The sequence below is a fragment of the Panthera uncia genome, assembly GCF_023721935.1.
Source record: "Panthera uncia isolate 11264 chromosome B3 unlocalized genomic scaffold, Puncia_PCG_1.0 HiC_scaffold_1, whole genome shotgun sequence".
Taxonomy (NCBI): Eukaryota; Metazoa; Chordata; class Mammalia; order Carnivora; family Felidae; genus Panthera; species Panthera uncia.
The window spans coordinates 83,578,956-83,605,109 of NW_026057582.1; the positions used below are offsets into that span (position 1 = coordinate 83,578,956).

Consider the following 26,154-nt stretch of genomic DNA (forward strand, 5'->3'; position numbering starts at 1 on the left):
TTACCCGCCTCTACCACCTCTGACATCCTGACACCATTTTTTTTAAGTAATCTCTATACCTAATGTGGGACTCAAACTCATGACCCCGAGATCAAGAGTCATTTGGCTCTTCCAAATGAGCTAGCCAGGCACCCCCAACATTCACTATTTCTACAACATGGATTATTTCTCTCAGTTCCACTCACATTTCCTAGGAGACTGACTGTAACATTCTCAAACTGAAATCATTACCTCCTCCCAGTATAACCAACAAACTTTCTCTTCCCATTTCTATCAATTAATAGTACTATACATGTAATCTTCTGAGTCAGTCATAAATGTAGGAGTCCTTTTCCATTGCTCTCTAATTATCCAATTGATTACCAGGTTACTTATCCCATCTCTTATGTATTCCTAGAATCTGTCTCTCTCTTTTCCTTTCCTTGCTGAACCTTAGCTATGACCACTATCATTTTCCCTTTATTGGATCCCTTGGTTGTCAAACTAGTTCCCTGTCTATGCTCTCTGCCTATAGTTTCTCCCTACTTCAATCCTTCCTGCCGTCATAGTAAAAATACTCCTGCTTTGTTCAAATAGTATACAAAATTAGTAAACAAGTGTCAAGAAATACGTTCAACTTCTTTAGAAATATTTTATAAACAGGCTAAAATGAAATAGCACTTTTTACCTATAAAACTAGCAAGAATTTAGGAAAGATACACATCAGCAATTTTTTAAAAATATCCAACGTTACTGAGTATCACTTGCACATAGCTAGTAGTGAAGTAGAAAGGCACAACCCTTTAGAAAAACTATTTGGAAATATGCATCAAAAATATTTAAAATATCTATAACTTTTACCTAGTAATTTCACTTGTAGGAACTATTCCTAAGAAAATAATTATAAATTATAACAAGTATTAGAGCACCAAGTATTGGCTTAGTCAGTTAAGTGTCCTACTCTTGATCTTAGGGTTGTGAGTTCAAGCCCCACATTGGGCACCGTGCTGGGCATGAAGTCTACTTAAAAAAAAAAAAATGCGGGGCGCCTGGGTGGCGCAGTCGGTTAAGCGTCCGACTTCAGCCAGGTCACGATCTCGCGGTCCGTGAGTTCGAGCCCCGCGTCAGGCTCTGGGCTGATGGCTCGGAGCCTGGAGCCTGTTTCCGATTCTGTGTCTCCCTCTCTCTCTGCTCCTCCCCCGTTCATGCTCTGTCTCTCTCTGTCCCAAAAATAAAAAACGTTGAAAAAAAAATTTTTTAAAAAATGCGTATATACATATATAAGTATACATATATATACGTATATAAGTGTGTATATATATGTGTGTGTGTATATATATATACACACACACATATATATAATAACAACATTAAATTGTACTTCATAATGTGTTACAATGTATATATAATCTACAAATAAAAATTTTATTTTATAATTATAAAATACACTAAATATTTTTATTTTTTTTTTTTTACAAAATGTTTATTTTTGAGAGAGAAATAGAGTGACAGAAAGAGAGTGTGTGTGTATACACAGGGCACAGAGACAGGGAGACAGAGAATACGAAGCAGGCTCCACACTGCCAGTGCAGAGTCTGGCACAGGGCTTGAAATCACAAACCATGAGATCATGACCTGAGCCAAAATCAGACGCTTAACCAATTAAGGTACTCAGGTGTTCCTATAGTAAATATTTTTAAAACTATACTGTAAAATGTTTAGCTATTAAAATCCTCAACAAGATATTAGCCAACAAGATCCAACAATACATTAAAAAAATTATTCACCAAGACCAAGTGAGATTTATACCTGGGATGCAGGGCTGGTTCAATATCTGCAAAACAATCAATGTGATTCATCATATCAATAAAAGAAAGGACAAGAACCATATGATCCTCTCAACAGATGCAGAGAAAGCATTTGAGAAAATACAGCAATGTTTCTTGATAAAAACCCTCAAGAAAGTAGGGATAGAAGGATCATACCTTGAGATCATAAAAGGCATATATGAAAGACCCAACGCTAATATCATCCTCCATGGGGAAAAACTGGGAGCTTTCCCTCTAAGGTCAGGAACAAGACAGGGATGTCCACTCTTGCCACGGTTATTCAACATAGTATTAGAAGTCTTAGCCTCAGCCATCTGATAACACAAAGAAATAAAAGGCATCCAAATCATCCAGGAGGAGGTCAAACTTCCACTCTTTGCAGATGACATGACACGCTACATGGAAAACCCAAAAGATTCCACACAAAAACTGCTAGAACTGATTCATGAGTTCAGCAAAGTTGCAGGATATAAAATCAATGCACAGAAATCACTTGCATTCCTATACACCAACAATGAAGCAACAGAAAGAGAAATCAAGGAATCAATCTCATTTACAACTGCACCAAAAACCATAAAATACCTAGAAATAAATCTAACCAAAGAGGTGAAAAATCTATACACTGAAAACTACAGAAAGCCTATAAAAGAAATTGAGGAAGACATAAAAAAATGGAAAAATATTCCATGCTCCTGGATAGGAAGAACAAATACTGTTAAAATATCAATACTATCCAAAGCAATCTACATATTCAATGCAATATTTATCAAAATAATACCAGCATTCTTCACAGAGCTAGAACAAATGATCCTAAAATTTGTATGGAACCAGAAAAGACCCCAAATAGCCAAAGCAATCTTGAAAAAGAAAACCAAAGCAGGAGGAATCACAACCCCGAACTTCAAGCTGTATTACAAAGCCATAATCATCAAAACAGTATGGTACTGGCACAAAAACAGACACTCACATCAATGGAACAGAATAGGAAACACAGAAATGGACCCACAAACATATGGCCAACTCATCTTTGACCAACCAGCAAAGAATATCCAATGGAATACAGTATCTTCAGCAAGTGGTGCTGGGAAAACTAGATAGCAAAATGCAGAAAAGTGAACCTTGACCACTTTCTACACCATACACAAAAATAAACTCAAAATGGATGAAAGACCTAAATGTAAGATGAAAGACCTTAATGTAAGATACATCAAAATCCTTGAGGAGAAAGCAGGCAAAAACCTCTTTGATCCTGGCCACAGCAACTTCTTACTCAACACATCTCCAGAGGAAAGGGAAACAAAAGCAAAAATGAATAACTGGGACACCATCAAAATAAAAAGCTTCTGTACAGCAAAGGAAACAATCAGCAAAACTAGAAGGCAACCGAATGAATGGGAAAAGATATTTGCAAATGACATATCACATAAAGGGTTAGTATCCAAAATCAATAAAGAACTTATCAAACTCAACACCCAAAAAACAAATCATCCAGTGAAGAAATGGGCAAAAGACATGAATAGACACTTCTCCACAGAAGATACCCAGATGGCCAACTGACACATGAAAAAATGCTCAACATCACTCATCATCAGGGAAAAACAAATCAAAACCACAAGGAGATACCACCTCACACCTATCAGAATGGCTAACATTAACAACTTAGGCAACAACACATGTTGGCGAGGATGCGGAGAAAGAGAATCTCTTTTGCACTGTTGGTGGGAATGCAAACTGGTGCAGCCACTCTGGAAAACAGTATGGAGGTTCCTTAAAAAATTAAAAATACAACTACCCTACAACCCGGCAATTGCAGTACTGGGAATTTATAAAACGGATACAGGTATGCTGTTTCAAAGGGACACATGCACTCCAATGTTTATAGCAGCGCTATCAACAATAGCGAAAGTATGGAAAGAGCCCAAATGTTCATCAATGGATGAATGGATAAAGAAGATGTGGTGTGGTGTGGTGTGTGTGTGTGTGTGTGTGTGTGTGTGTGTGTGTGTGTATTTTACACAGCAATTACAAAAAAACGAAGGTATTATGCTAAGCAAAATTAGAGAAAGACAAGTATCATATGACTTTACTCATATGAGGACTGTAAGACACAGAACAGATGAACACAAGGGAAGGGAAGCAAAAATAATATAAAAACAGGGAGCAGGACAAAACATAAAAGATTCTTTTTTTTTTTTTTAATTTTTTTTTTTAACGTTTATTTATTTTTGAGACAGAGAGGGACAGAGCATGAACGGGGGAGGGGCAGAGAGAGAGGGAGACACAGAATCGGAAGCAGGCTCCAGGCTCTGAGCCATCAGCCCAGAGCCCGACGCGGGGCTCGAACTCACGGACTCACAGACTCACAGACCGTGAGATCGTGACCTGAGCTGAAGTCGGACGCTTAACCGACTGAGCCACCCAGGCGCCCCATAAAAGATTCTTAAATATGAAGAACAAACAGAGGATTACTAGAGGGTTTGTGGCAGGGGGGATGGGCTAAATGAGTAAGGGGCATTAAGAAATCTACTCCTGAAATCACTGTTGCACTATATACTAACTTGGATGTAAATTAAAAATAAATAAATAAAAATTAAAACAAAACAAAACAAAAGAAATAGACTCTAAATTACAGAGAACAAACTAATAGTTACTAGAGGGGAAGGGATGGAGGGGTGGGTTATTTAGTTGTTGGGGATTAAGTAGTGCACTTGTCATGATGGACACTGGGTTGTGTATATAGAATTGTTGAATCACTCTATTGTACACTTGAAACTAATATAATACTGTATTTTAACTAAACGGAATTTGAGGAATAAAAAAAAATTTAAAAAAACTTTAAAAAATAAAATAAAATAAAATGTTTGGCCATTAAATTGGAGTTTCAAATAACACCAGCAAAAGCTTGTTATTGTGTTAACTAAAAAAAGCATATAACATACCTAACTTACTATGTCAACTATATAAAATTAGTATAATTAAAGACTATATAATTAAAGTCTATTTTTATCTAGACTGAACACTTTGTTGAACAATTATGTGGCATATCCTGATTGTTGTCCATTCAACGCCATTTATTCAGGCTAGCAAACTGCTTAGTCTCTCCACAAACAGGAGTGGTTTCTTGGACCTCCAGGGCATCTCTTTAAGGGGATTGACTAAGCTGGGAGGAACACTGCCCTACCTCTCTGTCCTCTTCCTCCTGTAACTTCTACCAGCCATCACATGGTCTTGAGGTTTGAAAGCATGGGCTAAAGATGGCAGAGCAGAAAGATGAAAAATCTGGATTTCCCTCAACTCTGGGGAGAGTCACAGTAGCACTGGGATGCCTGTCTTCTTTTATATAAGAGAATAAACTCCTAGTTTGAGCCACTGGATTGAGTTTGTTTCTAGTAGCTGAGCATTGTTCTCAAGTTACACAGGATTAAACATTTCAGGCAACAAGCTTGAAAACTTAGATGCTTCCTACTTAAAAAAATCTTTCAAATTATGGTGCACCTCGCTGGCTCAGTCGGTAAAGCATGCCATTCTTGATCTCGGGGCTGGAAGTTAGGCCTCATATGGGGCCTAGAGCCTACTGAAAATTAAAAAAAAAAAAAAAAGTCTTTCAAATTGTTCCTCATTGCTTTCAGAAGTGTCCAAATGCTATGATATGCTAAGGCCTTCTGATTAGTCCCATGTCTACTTCTCCACTCATAAGTCTCACTACATCCTCATACTGAAATTTACTTAGGTTTCCTGAATGCACCAAGTTTTCATGTCTTTACATTTTTTGTACATGCTGCTACTTTCTGCATAAAACTGTGGTTCTCTCAAAGTGTGGTTCCCCAACTAAGCATCAGCATCACCAAGAAACTTGTTAGAAATACAAATTGTTGGCCCCCACCTCAGACCTTAAGAATGAGAATCTTTGGGAGGGGGGCCCAGGAATCTGTGTTTTAACAAGTCTTCCAGGTGTTTCTGATCCACAGCTAAAGTTTGACAATGACTGGCTTGAAACACCTTCCACTCTTTTCCCACCTAGCTAAATCCTACTCACCTTTGGGACACCTTCCCTACTATCCTAACTCTACCACTCCCAGATCTAAATTAACTGAAACTTTGGGGCACCTGGGTGACTCATTCAGTTGGGCATCTGACTCTTGATTTTAGCTCAGGTCATGATCTCATGGTTTGTGGGTACAAGCCCTGCACTGGGGTCTGTGCTAACAGTGCAAACCTGCTTAGGTTCTCTCTCTCCCTCTCTCTCTGCCCCTTCCACACACACAAGCTCTTGCTTTCTCAAAATAAATAAATAAACTTAAAAAAAATTAACTGAACCGTTTGTGTTTCCATGGCATCTTGTGTTTCCCTCTATCAGAAGAGGATATCATACTGCATTATAGCTTTCTGCTTGCTTATCTCTCTCCTTACTAGACTCAGTTTTTTGAGGACAGCGACCATGTAACCCTTATCTATATCCCTGGTATCTGTCATAGTACCTGCAATAAATCAATAAAATATTATCAATATAAAAATAAATCAATAAAATAAACTATCAATAAAATATTACTGAGGGATGCCTGGCTAGGTTAGCTAGAAGAGCACGCAACTCTCGCTCTCGTGGTCATGAGTAGAAGCCCCATGTTAGGTATGCAGCCTACTTAAAATACATTTAAAAAGCAAAATTAACAAAAAAAACCAAATGATTACTGAATGAGTTACTATACTGCAAAAGTCTGGTATAGTCCCACCCTAGTCCACAAAGGTCTATTTTAACTTATAACATGGCTTAAGAATAACACTAATCTCTCAAATGCCACGTATACAAGCTTCAATTGTGAACTTGAAACTTCTTTCAGGGAGACAACTATCCTAGCAAGTCAATATTCTAGCTGAATAAAAACTATATATTGGACTTTCAAGGTGAACACATGTAGGAACTAAGAGGGTGGTACACCCAGAGAGGGCATGGAAATTCTGAGCCCCTTCCCACATAACTTTGCCAATGCATCTCTTCCATTTGGCTGTTCCTGAGTTGCAACCCTTAAAATGAACAGAATTGAAGCTGGGAGATATAGACGCTACCTTGTAACCATGATGATGACAGATGATCACCGAGGTGGCAAAAGCACAAGGCACCTGGTCCCTCCTGGCATCTTTGAGTCACTGCACTATTCCTCAGCAGCCTATCTCTACACTTGTTTTTGCATGAGAAAAATTAATTTGTGAATTTGTCTGTTGAAGCCAAAAGTAAATCTACCTTTGTCTTTGTGAATTTGTCTGTTGAAGCCAAAAGGAATTCTATCGAATCGAGTGATGATTTTTAATTTCAAGACACATATGGAAAGAAATTAAAAAGTACCCAATGAAAAAAGAATCTACACATTGAAAATTTTCACTATCATGTAAACAAAAGTATAGAAGTGGGGACAAGCCAGCATATATAGCCATGTTTTCTGTCGGTGAAAATAGCATTCTAATCTTCCTCCTACCTCTTTCCTAGACTAGGAATGACTCCCTCCCAGTTGCTAATGAAGCCCAGAGCCATCACCCAAACTTAGCTATTAATCTCTTAAAAAGCAGAAGATGATGAGAAATAAAATGAGACCTTTCTTCAGGACAACAATCTTGTTAGGGTCCACATGCTGGAGTACTCCCTCAAAGATGCCACAAACCAATGTGAGTTTCACCCTTCTCCACAAAATCTGATTGAGGAAATGGTAGTCGCTGCTGGGATCCATGCTATTTGATTCCAAAAGCAGTCTTCAAACAATCTTCTTTAAGTGTCCAACCACTTGAAAATAAAAGAGATCTATGATTTTAAAAATATTTTTGGGGGAATGAGGTTATTTTCCCTTTTCCCATACCTGGAAGGAACAAGAAAAATAAAAACACGAGAGTAATTCAGTTTTGCTCACTCATCTTTTTAGAATGATAATGGGGAAAGGACCATTGCAAGCACTAACTCTAATTTATACATGGGAAATTGAAAACCATAAAACTTCAGGCAAGGTTTGGGTTCTTGGTCTATACAATGAGGTAATACTACATTTCATTGCTTAGCTAAACGGAACAAGCAGAACATTTAGAGGCTTTTAAATGGCATATACATTTATCTTTTTAACACCAACCAACCAACAAACCAAAAACCCTTAAAGAGCAAATGGAAAAAAAAACAAAAAACTGATATTGGCAAAATACTTGCCAATACATGCTGCCATAACTGCTCACCCAGAAATCTCTGGGATCTAATTTCTCCTGGTCTCTTCTACATTAGTAACATTTCCAGAATTTGGCAGTTTTACTAACTAAACCGTTAGAACTATTACAATTTTATGCATGACCAATCCAGCTGCCATGCCAGAGCAGTTGAAGAGAGACAACATTAGCTCAGACAAGAGCAAGTCAACCATGGAAACTACCCACTGAGACTGGAACCTTGGCCTCATGGTAAGTCGTCAAAACCTTAGGTAAAACTTAAAAGTAGTGTAGATACTAAGTGACAGTGGTCAGAATTTGCTTCTTCCGCATCTCAAAGGGGTTCTGTACAAAGCAACACTCAAAGGGTGGGGAGGGGGTGAAAAGGCATTGAAGCCACAGGAAAAGAACTGGTTCACCGGAGAGGGTGTACTAATTTAACGGATGGCTTAAACATTTTCCAGAAAACAATGTCATAAAAATAAAATGCAAAATTCCTCAATGTTAAGGCAAAATAAAGAACTTCAAGTAAATGGCGGACCATACGCTGAGAATTTAATCTCGTCCGCCGATAGATTATTTTCTCCCCCGAAGGGAAGTTTGGGAAATCCTGTCCCAATTTCACGCAAATGGTGACTCCCTCGAGCTTCAGTCTTGAGCTAAAAAAGAATGGGCTGCTTTTACGGAAGAACTCTTGGAGAGTTTTACGCAGGCGTTGGCGGTTACCAAAAGACAGTGCCGAAAACAAACCGAAAAACGCGGCGCCGAACACCCACACCGAGGACCGGACGCCAGCCGGACGCAACCAGCGGTGCCGGCTGTTTCCCAAGGAGCCAATCGGCACGCAGCCCTGAAGCTGGCTCCCGAGCGTCCCCAGCGGCCAGGAGGTGAGAGAGTCTCCAGAAAAAAGGAGGTGCAACTCCCAGCATGCAGTTCTCAAGAGACACACCCTAGCGTTGCCCCAGGAGACGTTTTGTCTATATTTTTGTTTCTCTCTGCAGTCCCTGCCACCTGTGGGTGGGATTTCCACTTTCTGAGTTCTGCGAGAAACGGGTTGCCTACGCTGCCTGCTTCAGGTTAGCTTGTTGTAAAACTATGGGTCGACGACGTTGCCCTTTTAATTGCGGTCGCTAGAGCCAAAGTGGCATTGCCTTTTTAAGGCCGGTAGCATCATGCTTCCGGGGGCGTGGTCTGCGCTTAGGAATACCCGGCCCTGCGCTGGGCTGATTCATTCCGGGGCTGGAGCTAAAAGCGTCAACGTCCACTTCTGCGCCGGGTGCAGCCTCGCTCCTAATTGGTTGGTCCTCGGACCGCCCTCCTCCGCTCGCCACCTCTGGGTTCCCTCCCTGGTCCGCAGTAAGAACACTGCCCTCTCGTCTCTTGACCCTTGGGCCTCTCTCCCTTCCCTCCCTCTCTCCCGTCGCCGCTGTCGCTTCAGGCGCCCCTGCTCCCGGAGCAGCTTCCGGCTCTGTGATGGGGTCTCGGGCTTCCACGTTATTGCGGGACGAAGAGCTCGAGGAGATCAAGAAGGAGACTGGCTGTGAGTTCGGGTAGGGGGTGGGAACGTGGCCGGGCGCATCTGGCTGGTCTCAGAACCGAGGACGGCTGTCGTTGAGGTCTGGAGCTGGGGTGCCCAGAGATTGCCGGGGTCCTGGGCAGCCTCCAGCTCTGGAGCTTTGTGGCCGAGGGCTAGAGCCGTGGGCTCAGGCTCCTGTGGGGCTGTCCTTTCCCGTCAAGACCGGAGTCCCCATCATCCTCAGAGCACAGGCACCACTCTTTTCTCTTCTTCCTGCTCATGAAAGCGCCCCCCGCCCCCAACTCCTTTGCTTTATCCTACATTGCACCAACCTCGAATTCAGGAGCCCTGGATGGATCCTGTAGAAAACATACACCGTTCCTGTGACGGTTCTGGGCAAGCACTTAAAACCACTGTCGACTATGAGAAATCACAAATAAATTCTTTCCACAACTGTAAAAATAAGTTTAGAAAGCAAGATCATATAGCAAGGCTTTGGAAGACGTGACCTAGTGACAGGAGGCCTTTAAAGAATCAGGGATCTGAGAGTGTGAGACTTCTTTCATTCTGGACCTGTGGAGAAAAAAGCACGGATACTGTGACCATCAGTTTTTGCTTACACTGAGGACGTTTGTTGTTCTAATTTCAGATATATTGATTTCTACTACGCTGGTGTACTTTATGCAGTCGCTATGGAAATTGGATGTGCTCCAAAATCTCAGTGTAAATTTGTACTAGGAACTGATTTTTTATAGTCCAGTCTCTTCCTCATTAACCAGAACATAGGGTCAACAGGGATTTGGGGATTCAGAAGCTCTGTGTAACACCATCACACTTTTTTTTTTTTTAATGTTTATTTATTTATTTTGAGAGAGAGAAAAAAGAGAGAATCCCAAGCAGGCTCCTCATTGCCAGTGCAGAGCCTGACCTGGGGCTTGAACCCATGAACCATGACATCATGACCTGAGCCGAAATTAAGAGTTGGACCCTTAACTGACTGAGCCACCCAGGTGCCCCACACATTTTTGTATAGCTCTTGATAATGCATAGAATATTTTCTCCATAATCCTTTATGACTCTTGTATTTTACATGAGTTATGTGTCTGAGCTCAGTCTCTTCATGATAACCTGTCTTTGATAATGAGGTGACCAGTAAGTAACTCAGTGGCCCATAAGCAGGTAATGTTGAAGGATTCTTGGGGGAACTACAGAATTACTCAAGCAATGGTAGCCTGAGAGAAATTGAATGCTCTCCTATGTTTTCTGACAAATTTAACTGTCGAGAATCTTCAAGTTGGAAGGGATGTTATCTAGCTGTTGTTAGATTGGTTTACTGCTTTCAGCATCCTCAATCATATGGCCAATAGTCTCTCCATAAAGACCTCTAAGGATGATGAGCACACTACCTACTGATTTTGGGTGAATGACAGAAAGTAGTTAGCTGGTTATAATGTGTAATACTTGTTTGGCCACTTGACCTTATGGTCATTTTATGACTCAATCAGACTCCCAAAAGTAGAAATACAGGCAATTTGGAGTCAGCAAACATTTTATTAAATTTTGTGGCCTTGAGCTCCGGCCACACTTAGAAATACTGGAACTACTTTAGGTCTAAGGTGACACCAGAATTAAAGCATTCATACTTAAAATAGAAAGTCACATAATGAGGAACTGTAAGCCATAGTGTGGATGAGAAAAAGCTATTTTTGCCTCAAGATGAAGGGAGCACTAATCCCATTTGGGTTTATTTACATTTGACCAAATGGAAAGGTCCTGAACTGCTATAGAACTGTTAAATTATTTTGCTGTGTGGCTTGTGGAGAAACAGAACTACATATTCCTGTAAGAGCTGTTTTCCTAGTTGCCAAAAAGTGAATCAAGCCTGACAGAGATTCTCAACCACAACCAGTGCAAATGTACCTTGAACCAGAAAGCCTAATGAAACAACAGGTTACTGACTTTTTGCATTATCTGTATTTGTACTATGCCAGGTACTCAAAGCAAATACCGACAAAAGATGCCTTTAAGAGTTATGATTAGCATTATGACATAATGTAGCTGAAATTATGTGCCACCCACCTCCAGCAGTCAGAGAAAAGTCTGTGGGCTGGTCTTGGGGAGGACAGGAATTGGGCCCTGATGAATGCATGAACGGATTAGATTTAGGTAAATTAACCTAGGGCATTTTGGGTGGCTTCCAAGAGCATTGTCCCTCAGCCTGCTACAGTCATTCCTCTGCCCTGGGAGTTGAGCCATCAGTTTATCTGGTTAGTATCCAACAGCAGAGTTGATTTTTAAAGCAGTAATTTTAGCATGATGCAAAAGGTTTAGATGACTAAAAACAGATACCTGAGGGTGAAGTGGAGAAGTGGAATTTGTCCAATTTTTGTCTGCTTCTTGTTCCATTAAGAGTTTGAGGAACTATCAGAAACACTTTCAAGTTAAGGACAAGTAGTAAGGCATTTCACTACTTCCTTTGCCAGTAAGAAAATGTAGCATAACTGAGGAAAACTGACTTTATATTCAATATGAAAGGTTTGCATTGGAATTAATGATTATATTTAAACATATTTTCCAGAAGTCTAAATTGATTAGAATTCAAGTGTAACTGGTTTAGCCGGTATTTGAAATTTAATCTCTTAAATGTCTGGCCAACTAATTCTAGGTAAGAATTACCTGTTAGCTTCAGTTTTGTCATCTTCAAATGAGAGTAATAGTACCTACTTTATAGGATTCCTCTGAGGACTAAATGAAATAAATTATGTAAACTACTTAGAATAGTGCCTGATAATTGGATTACCAGGTGAGTGTCAGCTATTATTTTGAATTGTAGATAAGAATCATCTTATTGGGAAAATATTTGCATATGCTAGTATAAAACTATGTCTAGAGCTATGTAAGTGGGGAGGTGATAGCATTGTATACATTTCCTATTTTCAGGGGACATCGGTCTAGGAATCGAGTACAGATGTTATTTTCTCAACTCTATAGAAATAAAACTTTTAAAGGAATAGAAATCTTGACGTTTCTAACAGTTTAAAAAACACCGTGTAAAACATTTATGGGGCCCATAGGTGGCTCAGTCTGTTGAGCATGTGACTTCGGTTGAGGTCATGATCTCGAGGTTTGAGTTCGAGCCCTGCCTAGAGCTGTCTACTGTCAGTGTGGAGCCCACTTGGGATCCTCTGCCCTCCCCTCTCTGCCCCTCCCTGCCCCTCCCACACTCATACTCTCTCTCTCTCTCTCTCAAAAATAAATATTAAAAAACAACGACAATAACATCTTTAGGGGCACCTGGGCGGGGGGGGGGGGGGGGGGGGGGGGGGGGGGGGCTCAGTAGGTTCAGCGACCAGCTCTTGATTTCGGCTCAGGTCATGATCTCATGGTTCTCGAATTCAAGCTCCACATCTGGCTGACAGCTCAGAACCTGACAGCTCAGAGCCTACCTGGGATTCCCTCTCTCTCCCTCTTTCTCTGTGCCTTCCCCATTCACTCTGTCTCTCAAAATAAATCAACAACAACAAAGTACTGACTTAAAAAAAAAAAAAAAAACAAACTTTAAACCATTTTGTGTTGGGGGGTACCTGGCTGGCCCAGTCTATAGACCATCTGGCTCTTGATCTTGGGGTCATGAGTTTGAGCCCCACGTTGGGTATAGAGATCACTTAAATAAATAAAGCTTTATAAAATAAATAAAAATTAAAGAAGAATAAAGCATTTTGTGTTGTCATAAAACATTTGCTATATATTTTTTTGTTCTGTTACCTTCTTTCACAGTTCCTCATTTTCATAAATTAAAACTCAGTTGAATAAAACTTGTCATGGGGGAAAGTCACAAGGGTTTTGGGAGTTTCTGTAATCTGCACACTTAGTTCTTTTAACTGTAGCAATAAACTGGCTGTGGATTGCTTAAAACCATCTTTTAAAAATAGCCACTTATCTGTGAGAAACAATTCAAACCAATGGAGTAGTAATGAATGCACATTAATTAATTTTGGGGAGAGAGAGATAGAGAGAGCAAGTGCATGCGCTCAAGCAAGGGAGAGGGTCAGAGGGAGAGAAAGAGGATCTTAAGCAGATTCCATGCTCAGTGTGGAGCCAGATGTGGGGCTCAACCTCAGCTGAAATCAAGAGTTGGACACTTAACCGATTGAGCCACCCAGGCACCCCACAGTCATTTTAGTCTCTAGTTCCAGTATGTGTCATGTGGTATGGGGAAGGTGTGGAGGCTGGTGAGGTTTTCTTTGTTTGAAAAGGTGTACTGGTAGGTTTTTCTGTATGGACAAAGAGCACAGCATGACAAAGGCAATTGCTTGAGAATAATTTCCTGGGCTAGAATCTAAGTGAAAATTCAACTTCATGCCGTTGCCATCTAAGGATGCAAGACCTCTTCATGGCCCTCACCTGCCAAGCCTTGTCGCCTGAAGGTGCTATCTTCTGGTTCCTATTGAAATTGAAATGCACATATAACTAACACTTTTAGCTGGTTTGAGGTTCAGTAATTTGTAAAGCTCTGTATTTGCCCCAACCAACTTAAACAGTAGTGTAATGAACATCCATATACCTTCCACCTCAATTCAACAGTAACATTATATAAATAAATAAATAAGTATAAATAAATGTATATGTATGTACATATATATGTATTTATGGGTTTTTTTTTTGTCGTTTTTGTTTGTTTGGGGTTTTTTTGGTGAACCATTTGAAAGGCAGATATTACTCCTCACTGCTAAATATTTCTGCATGCATCTCCTGAGGTTAGGGATTTTTTTTCCTATGTACCCTCAGTACTATATCATACCTAAGAAAAATTGACAACAATTTTATCATATTATCTACCATTTAGTCCATATTCAAATTTCCCCAATTATAAGGTAGAGGTTTTTGTTTTGTTTTTTTTAATGGCTTTTAAGTCTCTTTTAATCTTTAGGTTCCCTTAGAGAGTAGGCCACCTCTTGAAGTCCTCTGGTCAGGGGAAATGGAAAGTGTTGGAGTGTGGAGTGTTCAGAAGGAATGGTTGGAGTTCAGACTTAAACTTCTCAATCTTTCATCTGGAGTTACCTTTAGTTGCACTAGAATACTTTACCTAGGTTATCAGTCTGTTCTTCTGCATTACAATTTAGGATAAAGGCAAGGGAAAAATACTTTTCTTATTCCCTTTTCATTTTATTCTTCCCTCTGTCTCCTGCCTAGTGCTTGGCCTGTCTCTGAAATGCCTTCCTCCTTTAAGCATGAGGCAGCGATGATAGACAGGTTTGTAGTCAGGAAGATTGGCAGGGTCTTTCAAGTAATTTTTCAACAACATAAAATAATTAATGCCCATTAGTAGAGAAAAATACAGCTTCATTCAAGACATGACCATGTACACAGCCTTTTCTGAGAGATCAACTCCAGAGACTTCCTTTAGGTTACCAAGAATTGGTGCAGGTTTGGGGCACCTGTCCTATTAGCCTAGTGCCATCTGTTGAAAATAGTTTCCTGGAAACTTGTCGTGCCTTCGTTTGTGGCAGTTCCAATTCCTTTCTGCTTCTTGAAGTTGCTCTGAGCTCTACACCTTGGAGATTGCTTTATATTCTGTGTCATGGTGGATTTAGCACCTAAATTAAAGCTTGCTATCTCCCCCCCCCCCCCTCCCACCTCCTCTCTCTTCCCCTCCTCCTCCTCCTCTTCCTTGTTCTTCTCCTTCTTCTTGTTAATAAGCATTACTTCTGAAGTTTAGGAGACAGATTGTGATCTGACCATACTGAGTTATGTTAGAAGTTGATATTTGGCTGTTCATTTCTCCACTGATTTCTATACAGATACATTTCTCCTGGAAGGTAACAGTTTTATGGTAGATGAAAATTCATGAAATGTTCCATATTTTTAAGGAAACCAGCCATAAGCTGATCTTTTTTTCTGAAATATGGGATGTAATACCATACCAAAACTTACTAAGGGAATTTTCAATATTACACCTTTTTTTTTTTTTTTTTTTTTTTTAGTGTTTGTATTTGAGAGAAAGAGAGAGAAACAGAATGTGAGCAGAAGAGGGCCAGAGAGAGAGAGGAAGACACAGAATCTGAAGCAGACTTCAGGCTCTGAGCTGTCAGCACAGAGCTCTACTTGGGGCTCAAACCCATGAACTATGAGATCATGACCTGGGCCGAAGTCAGATGCTTAAACCGACGTAGCAACCCATGTGCCCCTCAAAATCCTACTTTAAAAGGTTTCAATGCTGAGTTCTTTGAGATGATCTATGTTGGAAAGATGTCTGATAGCTCATTTGTTAGGTGAAGGAGTTAGACTAGATGACAACATTACTGCCAGTTTTAAAATTGTGTTAATAGCTATACATACTTACATATACATACATGGAATTTCAAGAAGGATTTACAAAAAAATGGTAATAGTGTTTGCTTCTGGCAAGGAAGACTGGGGCACTTGGTTGTGAGAACGGAGACTTTTCATTGTGTACACTTTTATACTATTTCCATTTTTATGATAATGTGTGCGGATTATTTTCTCAAATTAAAAAAAGGGGTACTTGGCTGGCTCGGTCTGAATAGCACGTGACTCTTGATCTTGGGGTTGTGAGTTTGAGACACACGTTGGGTATAGAGATTACTCAAAAATAAAATCTTAAAAAAAAAAAACTAGTACAAAAAGAAATACAATTGAATATTTTCCTTGTTTAAGGAAAGTAGTCTGAAATATATAGTACTCTAAGTACTAAAAACTGATCCAGTGGACTAGATATTCTGCAGTTCTTAAAAAGGACTCTAAAGCAATATAGAAAAATTATGAGTTAATAAATGAGAAGTTATTAAACTAGTAAAGTGTACAAGTGGCTGATATTAGATGGTATATAAAGAAATGAAAACAGTGGTGTTGGTATTGTGAACAAGTTTTGTTCTTTAAAAAATCTTTGAGGAAAGTTAGTCATTCTTCATCTGACTTGTTTTTGTTAAACTTAAAGGGAACTTCAGTTCCAGAGCAACCTCTGAGGCCCGCGGCCAGAGCCCGGGTAAACAGGTCAGGTTCCTGAAGAAAATGGCTATGGCTGCCAGAGTCAGGAGAGAGGTAGAGATGAATTAGTGCAGCAGCAATACTGTACTTTCAGGTTCACGACGTGAGGATGATGATGATAGTGCTTAACCTGGAGTGCTTACCCTGTGCCAGACACTTTGCCAAACACTTTCCTCTCCAGGATGAGGTTAGTTCTCCTGACAGCCCCTTTTGCTCGCCCCTCACTGGTGGACAGTGGTGCCACGAACGGAATCAGGGTGTCAGCCTGACCCCCACCAGAAAGCACCGGCTGGCAGGAGGTCCACAGCCGCTTCCTCAGTGCTTGGACCTCTGCTGGCTCTGCGCTGGCTGGGATTGATTCTCTTTTTCTGCTCTCTAGAGAGCTATTACCCGAGAGCCCAGTTTGGGTGAAACCTGATGCTGAAGAATTCAAGCTGCCCCTAGTGTGTCCTCTCATCCTAGCTCTAGGCCACTCATTTCCTGCTTCTCCCGCTGTGCCCCGGTTTGCTTTGTCCCATTGTTCCTAAAACTGCAAGCAGATTTTGTTGAGCTGGGGGGAGGAGGACTACTATCAGAACTCCTCCAGTCACCCCTTTAAACCCCTGAAAGCACAACCTAGGACAAAGTCCACACTTGCCACACCCTTTTTGGCTCTTTTCTTTTCTCCTTTGATAACTCTTACCTATTTTTCCCCTGCTACCTCCCATCAACCAGGAAACAAAACTATTTCCCAGAAATTCCTGTTGGCATTTTCAAATTCTTACTGTGTACCTGCAGTTATTACCTCATTTTAATTGCCAGCTCGTGCTTGAGGTAAAAAATGACGAGCACAATAGCTTCCTTGTAGATGTCATATGATGATAAGCTGAACTTTTTACAGATTGCCTAATTTGCTTTCTCAGAGCCCATTCCTTTACTGGAAACTCAGTGGAGCTCTTGCAATCACAGAAAAGAGGCTGACCTGACCCTGTGGTCTTTTACCTAAATGTCAGTCCTGAGGGAAAAGAAAGCTGCTAATGCTTTGTGCAGGAGCAAACCAGATTTTAAAAATAGAATCTGCCCCAGGGTGCTCAGCTGGCTCAGTCTGTGGAGCATGCACCTCTTGATCATGGGATTGTGAGTTCAAGCCCCACACTGGGTGTAAAGATTATTTAAAAATAAAATCGTTAATAAACTAAAACAAAAAAAATAAAAACAGAATCTGCCCCAGTTTAATTCAGTACAAATTACCGACCTGGCATTGCCAGCCCGAAACATCATACTGATTAATAGGTATGTGTTTTTAATCAAACCACGTGTTTTCATAGTCTCTGAGTCAGGTGAAAAGGTGAAAGTTTCACAATTTCTTTTTTGTTGTTGTTCTTTTTGTTTTATCTTAGAGAGAATCCCAAGTAGGCTCGGGGCTGTCAGCGCAGAGCCCAATACAAGGCTTGATCCCACAACCATGAGATCATGACTTGAGCAGAAATCAACTGAGCCACCCAGGCACCCCACAGTTTCCTTTTAAACTAAATTCGGCTTTGTTTTGTTAAATCTTAACCACCTGACATTTAATATATAGTCCTAATGAAGACTAGACTTCATTCCTGAGAGTCTATTTTGCTCTTGATTTATGTACTTTCTAACTCCATTCTTTTGTTAGCTTTTAAAATTCCTGTTTTGACACTAGAAATGAGTTACAGTTGAGACATATCCCCATTTACTCTCTTTGAAGTATATGGTGCACTAGAACCAGAACGGCAGTTGGTTTCTGAAGGTCCACACTCGAGTTGAGTTTGAGTGGAGGGTGACTTCTCCAACTAAGACTAATTTTGTCTTCTTTAGTTTCCCACAGTCAGATCACCCGCCTCTACAGCCGATTCACCAGCCTGGACAAAGGAGAGAATGGGACTCTCAGGTAGGCAGTTCCGTCTGTATTTCCTCTTTATTTTTGGGCAGCGTCTGAACAGGGCAGAGGTAATAGGCATCCAGAGTGCAGATAGGAGGGACAAGTTCTTCACTGTCTTTGGGCACCATCGATTCACAAGGGAGTTAAATAAGCAGAACAGTGGCTTTACATTTATCACTAGGTGCTTGTTGCTTTATTCTTAACTTCTGTTGGTTTGGGCAGCCAGCCTTCATGCTGCTCCTAGGAACCACCTAGGTGGTCTAGATTGTTTTGTCCTCTCTTCTCATTTCCCAATCCAACCCTATAACCCTAGGATACATCAGTTTATTTATATTAATGTTAGATAAGATGTTCAATGTTTCAGTCTAGAGCAGTGGTTCTCCGGGCTCCTGGGTGGCTCAGTTGGTTAGATGTCTGACTTCAGCTCAGGTCATGATCTCACAGTTCATGAGTTCAAGCCCCACATCGGGCTCTGTGCTGACAGCTCAGAGCCTGGAGCCTGCTTCAGATTCTGTGTCCTGCTCTCTCTGCCCCTCCCCCACTCGCTCTTGCTTTGTCTCTCTCTCTCTCTCTCTCTCTCTCAAATGGATAAACATTTAAAAAAATACTTTTTAGAGCAGTGGTTCTCGGCTGAGGGTCTTTTGCCCCTGGGTGATAAAATGTCTGGAGACATTTTTGATTGTCATGACTAGGGCTTGCTGTTGATGTCTGGTGTATAGAGGCCAGAAATGCTGTTAAATGTCCTGCAACAGACATGATAGGCCCTCCCATGACAAAGAATTATTCTTCCTAAATATAAAACATGCCCAAGTTGAGAAACTCCTGTCTAGAGTTAAGTATATGATTTCAGAGTAATGTGGTGTTGTACCACTTCATATTTGTAATCATTTTATCATAGTCCAATGAAATATCTTGGTACCATTAGCCCCCAACATAACTCTCAATAGCAAGCATAGCTTTGACTAACCAAAAGCTAGTAGCTTTTCTAGTGGCTGACAGTAAGCAAGAAGTAGTTTGAGACTTCTTTGGAAGACTACTAGCACAATTGTGGGATTTAGTATAAAGGGGGAGGAAATATAGTTGTTAAGCCTTTGTACATAATCCTTGGGCAGAATAGCTAGAAAATTGTGATAAATCCATAGAGCTGTGTTTGTGTAGGGCAAAATCACTAGAAGCTGGGATTGACTCAAATCATGCTTTTTAGTCATTAAAGTCAGCAACTATGGAATATCTACCATGTGCAAAGACCACACTGGGTGCTTTGTCTTCTTCTTTTTTTTTTTTTTTATTGAGGCAAATACACATAATATAAAATTTACCATTTTAACGTGCACAATTCAGTGGCCTTAACTGGATTCATAATGTTGTATAACCATTACTACTATCTAGTTCCAGAACATTTTCATCACCTCAGATGGAAACCTTACACCCATTAAGCACTCACTTTTTTTTTTTTTAATATTTTTTAATGCTTGTTTATTTTTGAAAGAGAGAGAGACAAGGGCAAGCTGGGGAGAGGCAGTGAGAGAGAGAGACACAGAGCCTGAAGCAGGCTCCAGGCTCTGAGCTGTCAGCACAGAGCCCGATGCAGAGCTTGAACCCATGAACCACGAGATCATGGCCTGAGCCAAAGTCAGATGCTTAACTGAGTGAGCCACCTAGGCACCCCTAATCTGTCACTTTCTATTCCAGGGACAACCACTAATCTATTGTTTTCTCTGTAGACATTTCATATAAATGGAATCATACAATATGTGGCTTTCTGTGACTGGCTTCTTTCATTTAACATGGTGTTTTCAAGGTTAAATAATACAGCATGTATTGATATTTCATTTCTTTTTATGGCTGAGTAATATTCCATTATATGCATATGTTACATTTTGTTTATCCGTTGATACGTTGATGGACATTTAGGTTTTTCACACATTTTGACTGTTATGAATAGTGCTACTGTGAACATTTTGTGTGAATATATATTTTAATTCTCATAGGGTCTCAATATTACCTAGGAGTAATATTGAAGGTCATATGCTAATTTTGTGCTTAATTTATTGAAGAACACCAAATTGTTTTCCACAGAGGCTGCACTGTTTTACATTCCTACCTGAAATGTATTGAGTGTTCAAACTTCTCCACATCCTCACCAACACTTACTATCTGTCTTTTAATTCTAGCGATCTTCGTGGGTATGAATGATTTATCGTTGTGGTTTTGATTTGCATTTCCCTGCTGGCTATTGATAAGGAGCATCTTTTCATGGTTGACCTTTTTTGTTTTTTAATTAATTAATTAATTAGTTAAGTTAAATTCAGGTTAGTTAACAATGTATTGGTTTCAGAAACAGAAGCCAGTGGTTCATCACTCACATATAACACCTAGTGCTCATCCCATCAAATGCTCTCCTTAATGCCCATCACCCATTTACCCACCCCCCCCAACCCTGTTTGCATGTCTTCTTTGGAGAAATGCCTTTTCAAGTCCTTTGCCAATTTTTTAATTGGTTTGTCTTTTGTTGTTGTTGATTTCCAAGAGTTCTTCCTGTATTGCAGACACTAGACCCTTATCAAATATATGATTTACAAATATTTTCTCCTATTCTGTGGCTTGTCTTTTCATTGTCTTTGTAGTATTCTTTGAAGCACAAAAGTTTTAAATTTTGATGAAGTCTAACTTATCTAATTTCTTTTTTGGTCCATGTACTTTTGGTATCCTATCTAAGAAACCATTGCCAAATTCAAGGTCATCAACATTTACCTCTGTGTTTTTTTCTAGAAGTTGTATAGTTTTGCTCTTCTGTTTAGGTCTTTGATTCATTTTGAGTTATCGTGTGTGTGTGTGTGTGTGTGTGTGTGTGTGTGGTGTGAAGTAAAAGTCAAACTTTAGTTTTTTGCATGTGGATGTCTACTTATCCTAGCACCATTGGTTGAAGAGACTATGTACATTTGTACTTGAAAAAATACATCAGGGGCTGCCTGGGTGGTTCAGGCAGGTGGGCATCCAACTCCTGGTTTTGGCTTGGGTCATGGTCTCCTAATCCATGGTTTTGAGCCCCACATCAGGCTCTCTACGCTGGTAGCTCGGAGCCTACTTGGGATATTCTCTCTCTCTCTCTCTCTGTCTCCCTCTCTCTCTGTCTCAAAAGTAAATAAATAAATAAGCAAACAAACTTTAAATATATACACATACTTAAAAAAAAGAAATCAGACTAAAATCCTTTTTTTCTTTCAGTTCTAATACTTGAATAATTTGCTTGAGTTTAGGTTTACATCTTCCTCATAAATTCAGATTTAACCACTACGTAAAGTTCTAGAATTCACATGCATTTTGAGTCCTTTTCTTCTTTGTGGAAACTGAGTGATCTGTAAATGTTGATGTGTGTTTTGATCACTTTCATTATTTGCAAGAAAACAATGGAAAGACTTTCATAGAAAGAGTTGTTTCTTCTTAGGGTGAAAATTTTGTAGGTGTCAACTAGTGTTACCTACTCATTAAAATCTTGGTAAGATTTGGGGCGCCTGGGTGGCTCAGTCGGTTAAGCGTCCGACTTCGGCTCAGATCATGATCTCGCAGTTCGTGAGTTCACGCCCCGCATCAGGCTCTGTGCCGACGGCTCAGAGCCTGGAGCCTGTTTCAGATTCTGTGTCTCCCTCTCTCTCTGACCCTCCCCCATTCATGCTCTGTCTCTCTCTGTCTCAAAAATAAATAAAGGTTAAAAAAAATTTTTTTAAATCTTGGTAAGATTTGCTCAATTGCTAAAACACCATTTCATACTCTATGGAAAGCCAGTGAACTAATTTACTCATCTGATAGGTATTTCTTGACTGTCTGTGATGTGCTGGGTACTGTTCTCAGTGCTGGTTTTATACATTCTTGGTTGGGGAAGAGATGGTAGAAAGTGATGCGATATTTTTTTATTTCCTAGTTACCTAGATCTAACTGATTTTTTGTACTCAGTTTTACAAAGCTCTAGGTCTTAAATTTGTGCTTTGATCTCCATGTGGTGTGAATCAAAATATGGGATTATCCCAAGCCTGGAGTATAAGAGGAAATTACCCTATTGTACTACCCAGTAAACCAATAGCCTATTATATGTAAATCATGTTTTGGACCCACCTACTATCAGGGCATTGCTCTGGCTATGCTTCCTGACACTACCATCTCTGTCTCTGGCCATCCCTTAGATTGTCTACCCTCTTCCCCAGCCCATCTTCTCTTCTACTCCCTCTAGCCTTAGAGAATACCTGCTAGACTCTAAAATCTTCTGTAGTATAGCATAATTTAGTTCTTTCTAGCCTTTACTGCCAAACCCAGCTCAAGTCCTGTCTTGACTTTTTCAGGGTACTCAGCCAAATGCAAGTGACTAATCTTTTGTTCCCTAGAATAGGATCTACTTTCTTAAGAAGGCTTTTGGCAGAAATATTTTCCTTTCTACATTTTCTTTACTTTCCTCTTCCATGATGCTCCATGTCTGAGACCTGAAGCCAAATTCAGCAGAGTCAGAAGCTATACCATGTATCATCCACAGCATTTGTATTCTTTTGTAGTGTCAGTCCCAGTGGGAACATAAAGCAGAAACTTTGGAAGGCTTTGATTAGGAATTGAGCTTCTGCAGAATGCTTTCAGAGATTTGCCCCAAAGTATGTTTTATAGAATACCAGTTCCTTGGTCTGCCAGTAGGTGTTGCATAAAAAGAAGAAACATAATTATCGACTAAACTGTGCAAAGCTTGGGGCGCCTGAGTGGCTCAGTTGGTTAAGCGTCCGACTTGGGCTCAGGTCACGATCTTATGGTTCATGTGTTCGAGCCCCACATCGGGCTCTGTGCTGACAGCTCAGGGCCTGGAGCCTGCTTCAGATTCTGTGTCTCCCTTTCTCTCTACCCCTCCCCCTTTCCTGCTCTGTCTGTCTCTCTCTTTTTCTCTCTCTCAAAAATAAGCATTAAAAAAATAAATACGGGGTGCTTGGGTGGCTCAGTTGGTTGAGTGTCTGACTTCAACTCAGGTCATGATCTCACAGTTCATAAATTTGAGTTCTGTGTGGGGCTCTGTGCTGATAGCTCAGAGCCTGGAGCTTGCTTTGGATTCTGTGTCTTCCTCTTTCTCTGCCCCTGCCCTACTCACACTCTGACTCTCTCTCAGGAAATGAATAAATGTTTAAAAAAAATTTTTTTTTAAATAAATGAACTGTGCAAAGCTTGGTAAACAAGGTTTAACAGGCTTCTTTTTTATGGGTTTTCCTAGCATCTTTAATATGCTTAAGTGAATTGGGCCTCTTCAAAAAGGGAGTATTATAAACAGTATTTACCAAATTGATTTTTGGAATTTTCCTATAGACTTTTTTACATGGATCACCTTTCAGATGGATATTTCATAGAATATAAAAATATACCGTAACCTCACAAATCTCATTTTCTTCAGAGGCTGTTATTTTGGGTCAAATGTTTCTACCACTGCTGTTAAAATTGACCTTCCTGAAATGGCATCTGTCCTGTAAGGGGTCTTGAAGTGGTCCTTTGTAGGTCAGGTCAAGATGAGAGCCTGATCAGCACCTGAATACAAAGATGATTTCTTTTGTTTAAATATCTTCTGTACTGATCTAATCTATGGTGTTAGAAGTCAGGATAATGATTATCCTTTGTGGAGGGGAGCAGGTAGAGACCAAAGGAGCATGAAGGAGGTGTTTGGGTACAGATCATAAACCATTTCATGATTTGGGTGCTGGTTATAATCTTTACTTGGTAAGAGTCACCATGCCAAATACTTGTGATTTGTGCTCTTTTCTGTAGGTATGTTATACTTTGGTAAAAGTTTGCTTGAAAAATAGCCTCTGTTTTGAGCAATTTTAATATTGACTCTTTGTCACATAATACTTTTTCTGGGGGCGCCTGGGTGGCTCAGTCGGTTAAGCGTCCAACTTCGGCTCAGGTCATGATCTCACAGTCTGTGAGTTCGAGCCCCACGTCAGGCCCTGTGCTGACAGCTCAGAGCCTGGAGCCTGCTTCAGATTCTGTGTCTCCCCCTCTGCCCCTCCCCTGCTCATGCTCTGTCTCTCTGTCTCAAAAATAAATAAAAACATTAAAAAAAATACTTTTTCTGAAATAATCCCATGATGAAAAATATTCCTCGATGTTAAATCATGCAGTTTAGGTTGACTACAGGGGATAGTACAAACCAGCTAAACTCTGCAAGAAAGTTTTTACTGGGAATTGCTTGTTGGCTGTGTTGTTACATATCACTTAAAAAAAAAAAAGACTGCCTATTGGGAATGCACACTGGTGCAGCCACTCTGGAAGACAGTATGGAGGTTCCTCAAAAGATTAAAAATAGAACTACCCTATGACCCAGCAATGGCACTACTAGGTATTTATCCCAAGGGATACAGGTACGCTGTTTCGAAGGGGCACATGTGTTACAGAACCAGGCTGGAACACTGGTGGAAAAACCAAGCGGCAGCATTTGGAGATCTTGGTGGATCAGAGATTTACTTAACACCGGGGGGCTCAGAGGAGACTGTTTCTCCAAAGATCTGAGTGCCAAATGCAAGTGGGGAGGGTAATTTATAGTTGTCAGCTTCCATATCTGTGGGGGTTTTCGCGCGTGCAGCAAACAAAGGAAGAAGAACCCAGAGGAGAGGTTTCTAAGCTAGAGACCAGAGTTTGTTTTAGCCCCATTGGCCATCTTTGGTGTACTTTATTCACTTCTCCAACATATGCACCCCAATGTTTGTAGCAGCACTATCAACAATAGCCAAAGTATGGAAAGAGCCCAAATGTCCATTAATAGATGAATAGATAAAGAAGATGTGGGGGGCGCCTGGGTGGCTCAGTCGGTAAAGTGGCCGACTTCGGCTCGGGTCATGATCTCGTGGTCCGTGAGTTCGAGCCCCGCGTCGGGCTCTGTGCTGACAGCTCAGAGCCTGGAGCCTGTTTCAGATGCTGTGTCTCCCTCTCTCTGACCCTCCCCCATTCATGTTCTGTCTCTGTCTCAAAAATAAATAAATGTTAAAAAAAATTTTTTTTTTAAATAATAAAATAAAAAAAAAAAGAAGATGTGGTATATATATATACAATGGAGTGTTACTCGGCAATCAAAAAAATGAAATCTTGCCATTCACAACTAAGTGGATAGAACTAGAGAGTATTATGCTAAGTGAAATTAGAGAAGGACAAATAGCATATGACTTCACTCATATGAGGACTTTAAGATACAAAACAGATGAACATAAGGGAAGCAAAAATAATATAAAAGCAGGGAGGGGGCAAAAACATAATAGACTCTTAAATATGGAGAACAAACAGAGGGTTACAGGAGGGGTTGTGGGAGGGAGGATGGGCTAAATGGGTAAGGGGCATTAAGGAATCTACTCCTGAAATCGTTGTTGTACTATATGCTAACTAACTTGGATGTAATTTAAAAAAATTAATTAAAACAAAATGAAAAAAAATAATATAGCAATTAAAAGACAGCAATTTGTCAGAGTGGATTACAAAAAAAAAAAAAAAAAAAGACTACCTGTAAATTTTAGGAGATTGTGTCCTGAATGGTAGCCATTTATCTGCTTAAACACTGAGTGCTTTTTAAGGTTTATTTTCTTGTTTGACTTTATTCAGAGGACAGATGATTTCAGTGTCCCAGACAAGCACTTCCTTGTACACACTGGTATTAGTTATTTCAGAATAGGTTTCACAGATGAGAACTGTGATGCTAGTCTAATTCTCACTCTTTTAGCAGATAATTTTCCTTTCTTTTTTTTTTTTTT

The 26,154-nt window shown here is 40.1% G+C and overlaps 2 protein-coding genes across 5 annotated transcripts in view; one reads left to right on the top strand and one right to left on the bottom strand.

The window, feature by feature from the left end:
* The window catches only part of EXD1 (exonuclease 3'-5' domain containing 1), a 37,533-nt gene extending 28,723 nt beyond the window's left edge, over positions 1-8,810 (bottom strand). For 2 of the 3 annotated variants that reach the window (XM_049613388.1, XM_049613387.1), the window contains exon 1: positions 7,396-7,612. In XM_049613388.1, the coding sequence (XP_049469345.1) occupies positions 7,396-7,528 (133 nt within the window). In that variant the 5' untranslated portion in view covers positions 7,529-7,612. Of the gene's footprint in view, positions 1-7,395; positions 7,613-8,735 lie in introns of those variants that run through there. The other variant, XM_049613386.1, reaches the window with a different exon arrangement.
* Positions 8,811-9,142: 332 nt separating this feature from the next.
* Positions 9,143-26,154, top strand: part of CHP1 (calcineurin like EF-hand protein 1) — a 46,033-nt gene continuing 29,021 nt past the window's right edge. Inside the window, exons 1-2 of one of the 2 annotated variants that reach the window (XM_049613399.1) lie at positions 9,358-9,525; positions 18,334-18,406. In XM_049613399.1, coding sequence (XP_049469356.1) covers positions 9,459-9,525; positions 18,334-18,406 — 140 coding nt within the window. In that variant the 5' untranslated portion in view covers positions 9,358-9,458. Of the gene's footprint in view, positions 9,526-18,333; positions 18,407-26,154 lie in introns of both variants that reach the window. The other variant, XM_049613398.1, reaches the window with a different exon arrangement.